General features: G+C 37.6%; 1 protein-coding gene across 4 annotated transcripts in view; it reads right to left on the reverse strand.

Annotated features, from left to right (window-relative positions):
* Window positions 1–3158: 3158 nt before the first annotated feature.
* TMPO (thymopoietin) overlaps window positions 3159–17861 on the reverse strand; it is a 29121-nt gene continuing 14418 nt past the window's right edge. Inside the window, exons 4-9 of one of the 4 annotated variants that reach the window (XM_047788226.1) lie at window positions 17036–17133; window positions 7834–7953; window positions 7639–7734; window positions 7126–7236; window positions 6113–6201; window positions 3159–5394 (exon numbers count right to left, since the gene is read on the reverse strand). In XM_047788226.1, coding sequence (XP_047644182.1) covers window positions 5109–5394; window positions 6113–6201; window positions 7126–7236; window positions 7639–7734; window positions 7834–7953; window positions 17036–17133 — 800 coding nt within the window. In that variant the 3' untranslated portion in view covers window positions 3159–5108. The remainder of the gene's footprint in view (window positions 5395–6112; window positions 6202–7125; window positions 7237–7638; window positions 7735–7833; window positions 7954–17035; window positions 17134–17861) is intronic. The other 3 variants (XM_047788227.1, XM_047788228.1, XM_047788229.1) reach the window with 3 other exon arrangements.

A 17861-nucleotide genomic window follows, 5' to 3' on the forward strand; every position in this document is an offset into this window, starting at 1 on the left:
TTTTCAAATGCTGTAGCATGGCTAAACTAACTTATCTACATAACCCTTCCCATTAAGATAGTTGTGGTAGCCAAACTCCAAGATAAGCTCTGATTACCCTGCCTCCTGGGTATTCACCCTTGTGTAGTCCCTTTGCTATCTGACCTGTAAAACCAATAGTACACGGCAGAAGTGATGATATATGACTTCCGAGATTAGGTTACATAAGTGCTGTGGCTCCAGCTGTGGGTGCATATTCTTGGATTATTCAGGGAAAAGCCAGCTGCTTCTCCCTGAGGGCACTAGGGTAACCTATGACGTCCCCAGCCCAATAGCCTGTAATGAACTGAGGACTGCCAATTACCCTGAGTGTAGCACGTCCTGCCCCTGTTGAAACTTCAGATGGCACTGTGGCTCTGGCTGACTGTTAACTACAAAGTTATATGAGCCAGAAGCATATGGCGAAGTCACTCCCTGACTTTTTTTTTTTTTTTTTGCTTTTTAGGGCTGCACCCGAGGCATATGGAGGGTCCCAGGCTAGGGGTCTAATTGGAGCTACAGCTGCCAGCCTATGACACTGTAACACAGGATAGAAGCTGAGTCTTCGACCTACACCACAGCTTACTGCAATGCTGGATCCTTAACCCACTGAGTGAGGCCAGGGATCAAACCCGAAACCTCACGGTTTAGTCCGATTCGTTTCCGTTGCACCACAACAGGAACTCTACTCCCTGACTTCCAACCCCATAGAAATGGCAATAATTGTTTTAAGCTAAGTTTTGTGATTCCATAGCAATAGATAATTTAATTCTCCCAATCAAACCATAAACTTAATATTAATTTGTTACTAGAATAAAACAGGTACATTTTACACTGCTTCACAATTTCAAATTATTCATGATCACAAGATCACTATGTTAAATTCTGGACAACAAAGACAGTAGTAATTTAGCATAAACACATTTGATTAGGATTGTATTTTGATAGCTTTGATTTATTCCAAAAAGGCTGACAAATTTTTGGTTCTTTGACTTACATGAGTTAAACATTACTAATTCCTTTTCATTAATTAAAGAACAAACAACATTTTAACAGCTAATAAACCTATATTGTGATTAATGAGGATCAAATGTTTTTTAAAAACTACTCCCCGCCCCCCCCAAAATAAAATAAAAAATAAAACTACTTCCCCTAAAGAATGCCCAAGACAAGTTCAAGATATTTCTAAAACTGCATCCATGCACTGCCAAACATTATACCTGGCACAATGGAGGCATTAAATAAATATTTGTTGAAATGGGCAGTAAAATTTTACAAGCAATCAATTTCAAAGCACTGTGAACACAGACAGCATAAATGTTATCAAGTGTCAGTTCAACTAATGAGTCCATACCAGAACATAACAAAATTGATCTGTTTTAGGTCTCCCTGCACTAAAAATTCCATGTCTCCTTCCCTGTTTTCTTCCTAAATCTTTGGTGGGAAGATGCTGTGTGAACTGTGACTGCTAATTCAAAGTGACAGACTGATCACATGAATTGAAGACATAAAAAAAAAATACATTGCAAAAAAAACTGTGTGAAGATGGTAAAGAGATTAAGAAACAGAAAATGAATTAAAGTCAAGAGGGTTCAAAGTTAAATGGCTACAGACAAAGATTAAAACTAGAAGTGAGCCTAAAAAGCCTGAAACGTACAGGCGCCACTGGATTTGTGGAAGGAGCATGGATGAACAGAACTGGTTCCACCAGTATTCAGAGCGTGGGTCTTCAGGTCTCCTTTGCCATTACCATGTGCAGCCAGACTCTTCATTTCAGGCAAGTTTCTTAACCTGTCCCAGTGTCAATTTCCTAATTTGTAACGACAGAATAAGAAAATACCCACTTCTGGAATTCTCTTGTGGCTCAGCACTTTTAAACACCCAGCTTTTTTTTGTCTTTTGTCTTTTTAGGGCTGCATTTGCAGCATATCGAAGTTCCCAGGCTAGGGGTCTAATTGGAGCTATAGCTGCCGGCCTATGCTAGAGCCACAGCAACACGGGATCCCTAACCTGCTGAGCAAGGCCAGGGATCAAACCCACAACCTCATGGTTCCCAGTTGGATTCGTTAACCACTGAGCCATGATGGGAACTCCTAAACATCCAGTGTTGGCCCAATGCAGTAGCTCTGGTTCTGCCACTCTGGCAGTGGCATGGGTTCGGTCCCTGGCCTGCAGAACTTCTGCATGCTATGGGTTGTGGGGCAGAAAATATCTACTTCACAGGATTATCATGAGGATCAATACATATCATGAGTCAATACATAGCATGTGTATAGAACAGCACACTGTAGCACATACTATAAGCACGCAGTAAAGCACACTCTGTTAAGTCTTTGATGCTATCTGCTTTCTAATTAAGTACAGTGTATATATTACTTTGAGAATTACTAATGTAAATAAAATCACCTTTGGGGGGACATAAGAATCGCAGAGAGAGAGAGGCATTTTCATCTTGTGAATACAGCTCCATGATGAATATACTGCAGCAACATCTCTGCTTTGTCTCAAAACAAGACTGAAAGGAGTTCCTGCTGTGGTACAGTGGGTTAAAGATCCAGCTTTGCCATAGCTGTGGCTCAGATTCAATCCCTGGCCCGAGAACTTTCATATGCTGTGGATGCAGCTGAAAAAGAAAGAGGGGGAAGAAAAAAAGAAAGCAAGAGTAACAATCATGAGCACCACAGATAAGCGCCTCCAAGAGCTTCCCTACATCATTCTGAGAGTCTAATGGCTAGAGATTGCTTACCTAGGAACAAAAGAGGACCAGACTACTATCATGATTAGAAGCAAAATACAAAGTAGACTGAAATGAGAATTAAAACTCAATAATCCATAAATCTCACATATAAAATGTTATCAGGGAGTTCCCACCATGGCTCAGTGGAAACAAATCCAGCTAGGAACCATGAGGTTGTGGGTTCCATCCCTGGCCTCACTCAGTGGGTTAAGGATCCGGATGTGGCTCGGATCTGGCATTGCTGTGGCTCTGGCATAGGCTGGCAGCTGTAGCTCCGATTCTAGCGTGGGAACCTCCATATGCTGCAGATGTGGCCCTAAAAAGCAAAAAAAGAAAAAAAAAATGTTATCAGGAAATCTTATAGTTTGTCCTATTTGGAAAGTATTTATTGCAATGACAAAACTAGAGGTTAATTACATTTTTATTACTGAATTATATTGTAAAGTCTACATCTACAATTTTAATCAGGAAGAAATGCTTTGCATTTACATCAAGGACACATTTATTCTAGTGGAATAAAACAGACACAGACAAAAGACTAAGTACACATTAAACGAAAAAAAAAAAAAAGACTACATGTTTTTATCTTGACCTACTTAGCTATTTTGGAACATATCTTTCCTATTAGAAAATTGATCTTACATACATATTAAGTCTGCTTTCTCTTCCCATATTTCTGAACATTAAATGCAGCTTCTTACAACTTCTAATTATAAACAAAAGATTGAAAACAATATGGGAAACAAAGAAAGTACAAGTAGACTGTTATCGCTGTAGAAAGGCAAGGCTGAGTAAAAGTGCTCCCTCTGGGGCTCATTTCAAAGATACACTTTTACTCAGAGAGGCAAGCATTTCTGATGTAGGAGTAAGTTTCCCATTGCCTTTGCAGGAACAGAACTATAAATGTTTCTAGTCAATGGCCAAGTAAGCGAAAAATATCTACAAAATATCTACAAGCTAATTATCAGATGAGGGCTGATCCAAATTAAAATGGTGTGTTGGTCTCAATATACATCTTTAGCTTTTCCTTTTTAAAAAGGATCTTTTTATTTCAGATGATATTTAAAAACAACTTACATTTTTAATGTGCTTTATGGTCAATGACTGTAAAGTCGAAACTCAATGATTAAGTTCAAAATTTTTGTTTTACTTGATTCTATGGAAATTTCAAATACCTACCTACTTTACCAAACCAAGTTATACATGAGGTAAGTTTTAGCTAAAAAAATTAATCACAAAGATAAAGTTAACCATTTCAAGAGTAAACAAAAATCATAATGCCCACCTCAATTTCAGAGTTTATAAATCCTGTGTATCCAAGAAAAGTTCACTATGTGATTTAAAATGAAAAGCAGATGGTTTTTACACTTTCAAATCAAATTATGTTGGGAAATTTGGTGCAAAAAAACAAAAACTTGGCAAAATTTGTTTTTGGTAACAGAAGATAATTCACTAAGGAATCCAAATGGAACCTAAGATGGGTGTTTAAAATTTCTAACTTCTAAATACACACACACTTATTTATCTAAAAAATATTTTGGTAACAAATTGGATTGACAGAATAAATGTTCTGTTGTAAATAAAAAGTTACGAGCTTCCAATTTTAGCCTTATAGCCAGCTAGACAGGTTTTAAAAACATGTATGGCTGTTTTTTAAAAACATGGACAGCTGTAACAGTTCTCCAAAGCACGGACATGTTACACTGATAGATCCCTGCTAAAAATCAACTGCATCTAAATGGGTTGGACATTCATGATACTAGAAATATTTTAAAAAGTGAGTACAATAGGGCTACAATAACATTACTATTGATAAAATTACAGGAGATTATCGCTATACTTTCCCCCATAAACACCATCAAACTTCGTTGCAGTTACAAAAAGAACAATCCCAAATTACTTTTTCTCTTACCGAATTTCATGTTTCACATCTCTAGTTTTTATTCAGCAGAGAATTCTTAAAATCTTTTCTGTAAGAATTCAAAGTATTTAAATGTATAGCTTCACATTATACCACCATGTTTTGCCCTTCTTGTTTCCCAAATACACAAAAACAATATAATTTTTCTCAAAAAAGAAATAAGATGTCCACGTTAAAAAAATAAAGCCTACAAAAAAGTTCCAGAGCTAAAAAAGATTATTCATATGGCACGAAGTGATCTCCTAGTCCAAAGTCCAAAACATTAAATGAAGTCCATTTATATATATCTTGTTTGCTTTTCAATGGAATATTACATTTATTGAGGTGAAATCACATTTTTTTTGTTCTTGAGTCAAGAAATGTACGCAAATGTTTTTTTTATACAGTTATTAAAAATAGGAGACCAAGTTGAATGTGCCAAAGAGATATTGTTCAGTTGGCATTTTTAGAGTTATTAGAAATAAACTGATAGAATGGATTTCCTTGGTTGGTTTCCATAGCTTGGTAGACCAAAAACAAAAAAATGGCCACAACAACAAAAAGCAAAATTTTTATCCACATGGGAATGGAGCGTCCCTTTTTTGTCTTTTCTGACTTGACATCTGCCAAAGGAACATACTTAGGAATATATTTAGATGAAAAAGATTCTTCCATCCTGAAATCACTGAGTTCTAATGGTCGGCCTGCCGCTCCTTTGATTGGTCTGCGGCAACTAGCACTGTTGGGAAGGAAAGGAGGAAGAGAAAAATAAGTATTAGATAAATAATAGAAAATGTTATTACCACTCCTAAATCCAAACACATTCCTTGAGATAACAATAGAAAATTGTCATGTATTATTAATAGTGAGGTCAGCCAATGTATTTAAAAAGTAAAACTCCTATACATTTTTCATTTGAAGAGTTAGATGTGTATCTTATTAGAAAACAATATTCAGAGTACTGATAGATATTCACTAAATTTGCCTTCTTAAAGGCTTTTCAGAGCAAATATATTTAGGAGATAAGAAAGGAAGAAAGGTAGTTTGGTTGTGATTCCTTCCAGTCAGGAAACAATTCAACAGCTATCTAAAAGCAGTTTTTTCAATTAGAAAAGAGAAACCCAGGAATAAAAAATGTTTTCCTTCTTACTAGGTTTCAGTTTAGATTTTGAAACTAACCCAATTTTCAAGAATATGAACTAGTTAGCACTTAGAAGAATTAAAGCACTCCCCAAAAGAACAGTTTAATTCTGACAACAGAGGTATAGTAATTTTCTGAAGAATCAAAAGCTAAAATTCCTGTTTATGTGTGTGTGTGTATATATAAACAATTATGTTGTACATTCTAAATATATACAATTTTTAATATGTCAAGCATATCTCAATAAAGGTGGAAACAAATAAATCAATATGCCCTAATAAAATACACTAATACTTGTTTCAATGTATCTGAATACCTAATTCCCGTTGGTGTAGATGCTTCGAAGGGAAACATTTCCTTAAGAATATCCCTTTCTACTCTTCTTTCCTCTGTTTTTTCTCCCACCTAATAAGAAACAAAGAAACAAACGCAAGTTAAAACTTAGTGTAAATGTGCAATAATTAGAACACAGTTTTAGACAGAAGTTTTGGAAACAGAATGCACTTAAATCTATCCAACTTTTACAACTGCCATTTCTAAATTCATTCTTGCTTAATTATCCATACATGTCCAAGGCTCTCTTCAAATTTCCTCAATATGAAGATATGTTAAAGCTGTAATGGAGGCAGGGGAATGGGAATCATCACACATTCAAATAAGTTAAAAAATAAATTTAGTACAGCTAATATGGCAGTGCAAGTTAAGTTCCCTCCAATACTTTTCATTAAGGGTACATTGTTTCTTCCTGTTAATTTTGTAATAAAACAAATGATTAAGTATAAAAGATATCACATTAAAATGGTTCTTTTAACAAATTTTAGTGTATGTTTTTAATTAACTATAGATCAATCCAATCTTCCTAACTTAAAAAACAAATTTTTAACAATCTGATTGTTCTGATGGAATATTACCTTTATGCCTAGATAAAAATAATCTTTGGTAAAGAATCAGTAAATTATAATGTATCATGCAGTTAGTAGTTTAAAGCTTAATTTTACAGAAGTAATTCAAGTATAATACAAAGTAACTTCAAAATCTCATCTGACCTTTCAATGAAAGATAGTATAGCTTCCCCCACAGCCCAGTTAACAATTTGAACCCACATCCATAACAAAGAGAACATATTACAAGCAGCACAAAAATGACCACTCCCTTGAAAAGTGGAACTTAAAGAGGCACATAGCAGCAAGAGGATAGCATTAGTTTGTCATATACAGACAACCCCACCCAATAAAGAAAGCTCTGCTCCCTCCCACTCTGAACAACAAATAAAAATATTTCCTCATTAAAAGATCAATGATAGCATCGATCTAAATTTTATTCATTTACTTCAGCTCTTGTCAATGGTTTCTTTGGTGTTCTTCTGGGTATGTCTGAGAATTCAGTGATTGGCAGAATAGGAGCTGCATGCTTGAAATTTCCAGTCACCCTATTGACAACCTGCCAAGATTCAAATTATTCAGACTCAGAATTATCCAAACATAACAAAGACACGTTAAAAGAAAAAAAAGATAGCTGACTTCTGTAATATGTGAAACTTTCTCTTAATTTAGGCATAAGAACCTAGAAATAAATATATTCAGTGGTTTACATGTGGTGGAGAAGCCTTATCATTTGCTTTTAATCCTTAAAGCACTAAGGATTCTTACACAATGAATTATATATATATTAAAAATAACTATATTGAAAAATTCTAGAATTCAGAGTTACATGGGGAAAATGAGTTTAAAATGTTTAAAAACATGTAAGTTTGAGGTCTGCCAAAATTCACCACCTCCCCGATTTTAATTAAAGGCTAATTTACAAAGAATACCACTTGTATAGTTTATGAAACATATTTACTAAGGTTTCGTTGCTTGAAGCCATTATAGTTTCAGCTATGGGAGTACTCTCTGAAATTACTGCACCATCTATACGAAAATGTTCTGAAGTTTCCACCTGTTAGTTTGAAAACAAAACAAAAACAATAAATATAAAATAACCACTAAAACCCTACCAATCTGAAAACCCAATTCTAAGCAATAAGCCTTGCATCACCCTTTTCCTCGGAGTGCGTCTCGACCCTCTTGTAGACTCCCTAGTTAATGCCTGCAGAGGTCCGCCTTTTGAAGATCCACTTGTCCATTCAGTCTCAGTTATTCCAGCTTGAGAATAGCTCTATTCAAGCATCGACATATTAAAAGTTATATTCTAACAGCAAATACCTTAATAATGGCCACATTAGCACACTGAGAAGCCATGAAAAGTTTCCAAATGCTGGTATGTGCAAATAAGGCTACACCCTCAAAATGTACTGATTGAACAGATATGTAGGCATCAGAGAACACTTAAAAGTATGGTAAATACAGTAGAATCCAACTAGAGGAGCTCGCATACTATAATAAAAGCGTGTGTGGGGAAAGTATGTCAATTTATCACTGGCTCCTCTTGTGACTTGCTGTTTGCTATCTAGCTCTAGTATTATAGCTGCATCCTTGGCTGTCTACACAAAAAAGCAGGCATGACTTGTAAGAAAGTCATTTGTTACATATAACAAGTCAGTTAAAAAAAACACACAAATTTTATAATCGTTATCATAGATTAAACATTATTGTTAGGATTAGGATTATTCAAATAGAATCAGTTGCAATTATAATCCATGCACAGCTATCTGAATTTAAAAATTCCCAGGTCTCAAACTCATCTTACAAACAGATGATAAAACTGAGTAGCAACAAAAACCCAACAGTCACCTCCTTCATGAACAGGCAAGCCTAAAATATCATTGCCAAGCCTCAGTGCTACTCAATCCTCACTACTAAAAGAAAATGGTAATAGGAATAGACAGACCATTGTTCCCTTCGAGTCCCAGATTTATTTCTCCCTGAAAAGGGGACTGATTTTCCTTTTTAAAAAAATAATTCAGGAGTTCCCGTTATGGCTCAGTGGGTCAAGAACCCAACATAGTGTTGTGAGGATGTGGGTTCAGTTCCTTGTGGGTTAAGGATCCAGTGTTGCTGCAATCTGCAGCATAGGTCACAGATGTGACTTGGATCCCACACTGCTGTGGCTGTGGTGTATGCCTGTAGCTGCAGCTCCGATTTGACCCCTGGGCCCAGAACTTCCATGTGCCGCATATGAGGCATTAAAAAAAAAGAGTACTCACATAGTTTAAAAACCACTAGATCAGTGCTTCTCAAACTATAAAATACATATCAATTACCAGAAGCTTTTGTTAAAATGCAGATTCTAATTCAGTAGCTCTAAGGTGAGGCCTGAGATTCTACATTCCAAGTAACAAGTTATTCAACTTTGAAACCACTATTACCAGAAGATTCTTTTAATTAAGGACATCCATCAATGATTAACTACACTAGAGTATGCTTATATTGTCACTTTTGCTTTCAAGCTAATCTTTTATCTAAATAACTGATGTTTTTATATAAAGTTAGTATCAATTTTACAGACAGGTGTATTTTACTCTCATCTCAGGACAAGAGCAGTCATCCAGTAAGTATGCTTAGTTGGCTGGAAGAATTACTATCAAAACCCCACAAGGTACAGACAGTCTCATACATCTTATTTTGTATTTATCTATATTTGGGATTGACCTTCTAAGAGTTTCCCCTTTGACTCACAATCTGAAACTCAGGGTTGATTTTCCTGCTATCAATGAGGAAAAATCTGCTGAAGGTAAACTTAATGTTAGTCAAAAGACAAATCTATAAACAAATTACATGTATTACATAACAGATGCTTATTAATAGTTAAATTCCTGATGATGTGACTAGAAGGGACCACTAGTTTTATTTATTTTTTCTTTTCTTTTTTTTTTTTGTCTTTCTGCCTTTTCTAGGGCCGCTCCTGTGGCATATGGAGGTTCCCAGGCTAGGGGTCTAATCGGAGCTGTAGCCACCAGCCTACGCCAGAGCCACAGCAATGCGGGATCCGAGCCACATCTGCAACCTACACCATAGCTCACGGCAACGCCAGATCGTTTAACCCACTGAGCGAGGCCAGGGATTGAACCCGCAACCTCATCGTTCCTAGTCGGATTCGTTAACCACTGCGCCACAACGGGAACTCAAAGGGATCACTAGTTTTAATCACAGATTCTCAATCCTGGCGGCACAGTATCATCTGGGAAGCTTTTTAAAAATACCGAATGCTCCCAACCCTGCTTTGGACCAATTAAGTTAGAATCCCTTCTAGAACAACCTGAGCAATATTAAATTTTGTAGCTCCTGAGGGGATTCTAATGTGCAGCTGGGGTTACAAATGGTTTAAGACAATGTCACTGACTTATGATGCATCTCAAAGCCAATTTATTTTATTTTATTTTATTTTTTTTTTAGGGCTGTACCCGCAGCATATGGAGATTCCCAGGCTAGGGGGCCAGTCAAAGCTACAGCTGCTGGCCTACGCCACAGCCAGAGCAACATCAGATCAGAGCCACGTCTGCGACCTACACCACAGCTCATCTCAATACCACATCCTTAACCCACTGAGCGAGGTCAGGGATCGAACCTGCAACCTCATCGTTCCTAGTCGGATCTGTTAACCATCGAGCCACGATGGGAGCTCCAAAGCCAAGTATTTATTTATTTATTTATTTAGGTCTTTTTTGCCTTTTCTAGGGCGGCTCCCGCAGCATATGGAGATTCCCAGGCTAGGTGTCTAATTGGAGCCATAGCCACCGGCCTACACTACAGCCACAGCAGTGCGGGATCCGAGCCGCATCTGCAACCTACACCACAGCTCACAGCAATACTGGATCCTCAACCCATTGAGCAAGGCCAGGGATCGAACCCGAAACCTCATGGTTCCTAGTCGGATTCATTAACCACTGTGCCACGACGGGAACTCCATTAGTTCTTTTTTTAATGGCTGCGGCCTTAGCATGTGGGAGTTGCCGCACCAGGGAATGAACCAAGCCACAGCTGTGACTTACACTGCAACTGCAGCAATGCTGGATCCTCTAACCCACTGCACTGGGCTGGGGATCGAACCTGCACAACCCCAGCAACCTGAGCTATTGCAGTCAGATTTTTAACCCACTGTGCCACAGCGGGAATTCCCAATTTTATCAGTTCTTAATATCATTATCTAATTTAGAATTAATCATTGTTACAGAAAACTGTCTTTCACGCAACTAATCCTGAAGACTAAAAAAATTTTTCTACCAGAATCTACTATAAAACAAATGACTTTGAGAAGAAAATATAAATAAAAAATAACAAAATTAGAATTCAGTGTTATAACTACTTAGTAAGGAAGATGGACCAAACAATTATTGATTGAAAAGGAAGAAACTCATTGTTATGTAAAATTAGTACAGTGACTACTATATGCTCTGTGGCCAACATAAGAACTGCAGCATCATCCATTTTCAGCAAGATGGTCTATACAAAGTCCTCAATTTATCACAGAGACAACAGGAGGAAGAAACAAAAAACCCTATCAGTTAAAAAGTTATTCAGAAGACATCAGGCAGTTGAGGCACATGGAGAATGCAGGAGCTGGGTTATTAAAGGAGGCTGTAAATCCCAGTCAGTAAAATACAAGCTCTAAATAAAAAATTTATAACCTTGCTCTGAAGAACTAACAATTTAGTAATCAATATGGTTTCTCATATTTACTTGTTTTTTTTTTTTGGTTTTTAAACAGCATCATATTTCTTTCATTAGAGAAGTATTCTCACACATTATTTGGGGAAATGCAAAATGGTTCAACTCTTATGCAGGGGAACTTGCTAACATATAGCACTAATACCCAGCAATTTCACTTACAGGCTTCCTAAAAAAAAAGAAAGATAAATTGGCTAAAACATGAAATGACATGTAAAAAGGCTCTGTTGGTTTACCTTTGCTTTATTTGGAATGGCACATAACTGAAAACAATCTAAATATCCACCAAAAGCAAAGCGGCTGAACAGATTACAGTAAATCCATAAAATGCAATACCACACAGTGTTACAAGCAATGAAGATGATTACACTACACTGTCCTATGGAGTGATCATCAGGATATGTGTTTAGATTAAAAACAGAAACAGAAATGTGCAATGTAGGCTGCCTTTTATATAAGAATGGGAGCATAAATAAATTCATAAATCTATGTATTATATTTTCAAAAAGAAACAAAGTATAAACCAAAACTTAAAAAACCCACATATATAGTCTCAATAATTAAAAAATACGAATGAAAAAAAAATTCTTTCAAGTGATTTTAAGCATAGTATTTTATATTCTACAGATTAGAAAAACCTCCCCCCAAAATCTGAAATTGCAATTGTCAGCTTACTTTTAGTAGTAATACTGTTATTTAAAAACATTCTTGAGGAGTTCCTGAAGTGGCTCAGGGGTAACGAATCTGACTAGTATCCATGAGGGCACAGGTTTGATCCCTGGCCTTGCTCAGTGGGTTAAGCCGACATTGCTGTGAGCTGTGGTCTGTGGTGTAGGTTGCAGACATGGCTCGGATCCAGCGTTGCTCTGGCTGTGGTGTAGGTCAGCAGCTACAGTTCCAATTCGACCCCTAGCCTGGGAACCTCCATATGCCACGGGCACAGCCCTAAATAAAAAAAAAACAAGAAACAAAAAAAAACTTGAGAAACAATATTAAGAACCAAGATATTCAGCATAAGAGAAAGAAGATACAAGTTTAACACCTATAAGTTAGCTTATATTCATAAATTTGAGGAATTCATGACCTATAGTCTTTCTAAAAAAATAGATATTCCTAGGAGTTCCTACTGAAGCACAACAAGTTAAGGATCCGGTATTGTCTCTGCAGTGGCCCGGGTTTGATCTCTAGTCCAGTGCAGTGGCTAAGGATCTGGCACTGCTGCAGCTGTAGTGTAGGTTGCAGCTGCAGCCTGGATTTGATCCCTGGCCCAGGAATTTCCACATGTCACAGGTGTGGACAAAAAAGGGAAAAAAAAAAAAAATTTAAGTGCTCCTAGGTCTACCTATTGAAAAGGCCCAAAAGAGTGACAACCAGGTAGGAATGAATACCCTTTGTATCTAGACTGTGGGTAGACTCCAAATAATACTTTCCATTAAAAGGATTAAAGTTGTTTGGAAAAATGACTGACTTGACAGGAGGCAAGAAATACACATGAGCCCAGGGTATATTATTATGCCAGAAAACAAGAAAGTATCCAAGACACATGGGGACAGGAGTTTCCTTTGTGGCTCAGCACGTTAGGAAGCCAACTAGTATCCATAAGGGTGTGGGTTCAATCCCTGGCCTCACTCAGTGGGTTAAAGATCTGGTGCTGCTGTGAGCTATGGCATAGGTGGTAGATGTGGCTCAATCTGTGGTGCAGGCTGGCAGCTGCAGCTCTGATTTGACACCAGCCTGGGAACTTCCATATGCTGCAAGTGCGGTCCTAAAAAGCAAAAAAAAAAAACAAAAAAAAAAAAAAACAAAAAAAACCACAACAACCAAAAAAAAAAAAACACAGAAAAAAAAGAAAGAAAAGACACGTGGGGGTCAATAAAAGGATAGAGGAACCAACTCAGTAATTCCCAACAGCTAATGATGGTACAATTTGAATGTGAAAAAACAGTGATCAAGTGATCAAGAATCAAATACATTAAAAACCTTACTAGTAAAAAGACTTTTATTGATCACCTTTCAAAATGACTATGGCACTTTGGAGTTCCTGTCGTGGTGCAGCAGAAACGAATCCAACTAGGAACCATGAGGTTGCGGGTTCGACCCCCGGCCTCGCTCAGTGGGTTAAGGATCTGGTGTTGCCGTGAGCTGTGGTGTGAGTCGCAGACACGGCTTGGATCTGGCATTGCTGTGGCTCTGGCATAGGCTGGCAGCTATAGCTCCAATTGGACCCCGAGCCTGGAAACCTTCATATGCCGTGGGTGTGACCCTAAAAAAAAGACTATGGTGCTTTAACTTGGAAAATGGCAAATAAAAGCCAAGTAAGCATTTATCCTGGCCTTCCTGTATGAATTTTATTTCAAGGCAACCAGACAATTCATGACAAAAAGTTCTTTATAAAAAAATTCCAGGAGTTCCCGTCGTGGCGCAGTGGTTAATGAATCCGACTAGGAACCATGAGGTTGCGGGTTCGGTCTCTGCCCTTGCTCAGTGGGTTAACGATCCGGCGTTGCCGTGAGCTGTGGTGTAGGTTGCAGACGCGGCTTGGATCCTGCGTTGCTGTGGCTCTGGCATAGGCCGGGGGCTACAGCTCTAATTCGACCCCTAGCCTGGGAACCTCCCATATGCCGTGGGAGTGGCCCAAAGAAATAGCAAAAAGAAAAAGAAAAAAAAAAATCCAGTTATAGGGAGTTCCCCTGTGCCACAGGGGGTTAAGGATCTAGTGTTGTCACTGGAGAAGCCTGGGTTGCTACTGTGGCATGCGTTCGATCTCTGGCCCAGGAACTTCCTCATGTCACAAAGCATGGCCAAAGAAAAGGGGAATTCCAGTTATAGATGTAAAGGAATGAGAGAAAGAGAAAAACCACCTTAATGACTTGAAATAATGGATCTAGGCAATAATCATAAATGGCTGTCATAACCACTAAATGAAAAGACAATGTGGAACTTACAATAGATGAACTAGGGTTTCAACATCTGAACCCATTAGCAATTAATTTTAGGATGATGTACCTCTGATATGATGCAACATGATGGCCACAACACTATTTATGAAGTAGTCTTTTTTTTTTTTTTTGGTCTTTTTAGGGCTGCACCGCAGCATATGGAGGGTCTCAGGCTAGGGGTCAAATCAGAGCTGTAGCTGCCAGCCTACACCACAGCCACAGCCACATCAGATCCTCAACCCACTGAGTAAGACCAGGGATTGAACCCACATCCTCATGGATATTAGTTCCTTACCACTGATCCACAATGGAAACTCTTTATGAAGTATTCTTGTCAAAGTAACTGAACTCAAATTTCACTAAGCCTCTAGATCTGTACTGTGCAAAATGGTAACTATTAGCCATACATGGCTATTTAAATTAGATAAACTCAAAATTTTAGTTTCTCAGCCACAAAAGTCACACTCCAAGTATTGTGGCTAGTGGCTACCGAATGAATAGCAGATATAAAACATTTCCATCATCACAGAAAGGTCTATCCCCCACCAAAGAGGTCTAACTTCCTATTCTACAGGAAGTACAGGGGACAGAAAAGCAAATGAAATGACCCTTGAAGAAGCAATCAGCCAAATCCACAATGTGAGAAATTCTGTAGAGAACTAACCTAGTTTCTTCACCAAATTAACAGAGGGAGGGGAAAGTTATAGTGGCAATAACTACAGATTTAAAAGACAAAACAAATCCAAAAAACACTAAATGATTTGTGGACCTTGTTTGAAACCCAATTTGAATACTTCAATCATAAAAGAGACATCTCTGAGACTGCAGGTGACTGTATATAGGATGTACAGAGCTTTGAACACAGGAGGAAAACCTTATTTTACACATACACACAATGCCACAACACTCCAAATAAAATAGTTCTTTCACTAATATACATAAACAAAAAGCAGCTTATATCCTTCAGAGATATATACTGAAATACTGATATCTTAATGTAGAAATGAGAGGATGTCAGAGATTTGTTTTAATATTTAAGCAACAAATTACAAAACCAAAGGAATTAAAAATGCTAAAGGGTAAGGGTGAAGATGAAAAAACTAGTAAAATGTTGACAACTGTTCTGTAACTGAAGGGTCATTAAACTCTTGCCTCTAGTTTTCTATATGATTTAAATTTTGTATAAGGCCCCTGTCTAATCCTGCCTGTATCTCCTAAATCTATTCTCTTTTGATTATTTTGTCCCTCAGTTAAGATTCCCCAAGTCAAACAATCACCCCTTAAACCATATTTAATACCATCCTCCCTCTCTTTAACCTGTTACTTCAAAGTCAACGCATTCTTGCTGGCGTGACGCCATCTTGCCTTCATAAATTGGACTGAAATTCTCCATGTCTATTTCAGTGTCCTTCACCCGATTTTCCTAGTTTCTCTTGCTCTGTTATTTCCTTATTCTTCAGCAGGCCCTTGTAGTTCTTCCCGAGCAATAGCAGATAAAAGGACAACAAAATATCTACTCCAGTCTTTGGTTCAATATTAAACAAAATCTTCTTTTATTCAAAGCTCTACACATTCTTCACACAGTCACCAAGTTCATTTCTAACAAAAAGTTCTGAAATTCAACTTTAACTACATCAAACCAAGAGAGAGACACAGATTAAGAAATCAAGAACATTTCCACTGAGGATGTATGGCTTTAAAATGACAAAAAGGGAGTTCCTGTCATGGTGCAGCGGAAATGAATCCGACTAGGAACCATAAGGTTGCGGGTTCGATCCCTGACCTCGCTCAGTGGGTTAAGGAGCTGTGGTATAGGTTGCAGACGAGGCTTGGATCCTCTCGGATCCTTCGTCGCTGTGGCTGTGGCATAGGCCAGAGGCTATGGCTCTGATTCGACCCCTAGCCTGGGAACCTCCATATGCCGTAGCTGCGGCCCTGAAAGACAAAAAAATAAAATAAAATAAAATGACAAGAAGAAAATGGAAAAGATAGTCAGCCAGACAAATCTTGCAATGAGACAGAAAAAGGGTAGGGAAAATGACTCCAGAGATGGCTGACTTGTAAACTGTCAGCCGAAATCAATGTTAGATTAGGCAATAATTGGTTTTCTTGAAACTAAGTTCATTTATTCCTGTGCTTATTTTTCCCTTAGTTTCATACATTTTCCTTTGGAAAACTGCATCTTGCCTCACCCACAATAAAAAAGGTAAATTTCTACTTAGGGTAAGGAAAGTGATCAGTGTGGTCTTAGGATCAGACCAGCTTCAGAGATGAGGGAAAAGCCACAGAACATAACACAGGCCAAACAAAGTAAAAGCAAAGTCAAGTCAAAAATCTAGAGACAAAGACGCAAATACAAAACACTCCCCCTATCTTTTATTATATCAGACTTGCTTAGGTATTTCCACCTTTTAAAATATTTTTCTTAAAAAGCAGCATGACTGGCTTGGAACCATGCTTAGCACAGAATCAAGCACAAGTGAGACATTTACTTAACAGACTTTTGCAGTAAGCACAGGCTACACTACTGACAAAACACACAATGTTTAGACTTCTGGTGCCACTTAATGAACACTTCATCGAATATGCTGGATCTTGGCTGTCGCCTATTAACCAAAGGCAAGGACACAGGCAAATTTCTCTTGTCAGGAGATTACTTATACCTGAATACAGCGACCATAAAGCTAAAGATACCTGATTGTGCTCAACTCTTCTTTGCTTGAGTGTTACTGGAGTCTTTGCTCTGCCCTTTAGTGGTTCTCTCTTCTCAAGCTTGAGCTCTATTTTAGAGTCTGGAAATAACATTGGAAAAATCATTACTCTTTGAAACACAATAAATTACAACATCATCCTAACATTACTTTAGAACTCTGGTTTTTAGGCATACTAGTATGTAAAATAAGTTTATTGGTATTACCTCAAGAGACCCAAACTGGTTAACTGCAATTTCTGCCTTTAAAAACTTTCCTTTTCCTTTCTTAGTTTATCCCATTTTTGTTTATCTCCCCAACTCCTGAGTATGATCACTTTTTCTATTTATTCTTTCTTTTTTCTGGGACTAATAGCCTGAAATATAAAGCGAATTCAAAGTGCTATCATGGCCACTTTTTACTAAAAACAATTTAGATGTGAGAAAAGGACATTAAAATACATAACTGTTACCATTCTTTTGTCCATACAGTGCAATATTACTACATAAACAAAGGTTAGTTATTAAACTAAAATTTAGAATACGGAAGGTAAAAGGCTATAGGGAATTTTCAGGAGGAAAAAAGAACCACCTGTACTGTATAGCATCAAGACTAGTAACAGGAAATACGATGACATTAATGTAAGTGCAGTTTAAGTCTCTCCTCCTTTTCTAATGTGATTATAAAAACCTTGCATACAGCTGAAGAGCTAAGGAGAAATCTTGTTCACATAAAAAATACAACTGATCATATGTCACGTCTCCTCCTCCTCCCCATGATAAAGTAGCACTTCTTTCAAGAGAAGCTAATGCATTATGTATTACTTTGCA

This window comes from Phacochoerus africanus, chromosome 7, assembly GCF_016906955.1.
Source record: "Phacochoerus africanus isolate WHEZ1 chromosome 7, ROS_Pafr_v1, whole genome shotgun sequence".
Lineage (NCBI taxonomy): Eukaryota > Metazoa > Chordata > Mammalia > Artiodactyla > Suidae > Phacochoerus > Phacochoerus africanus.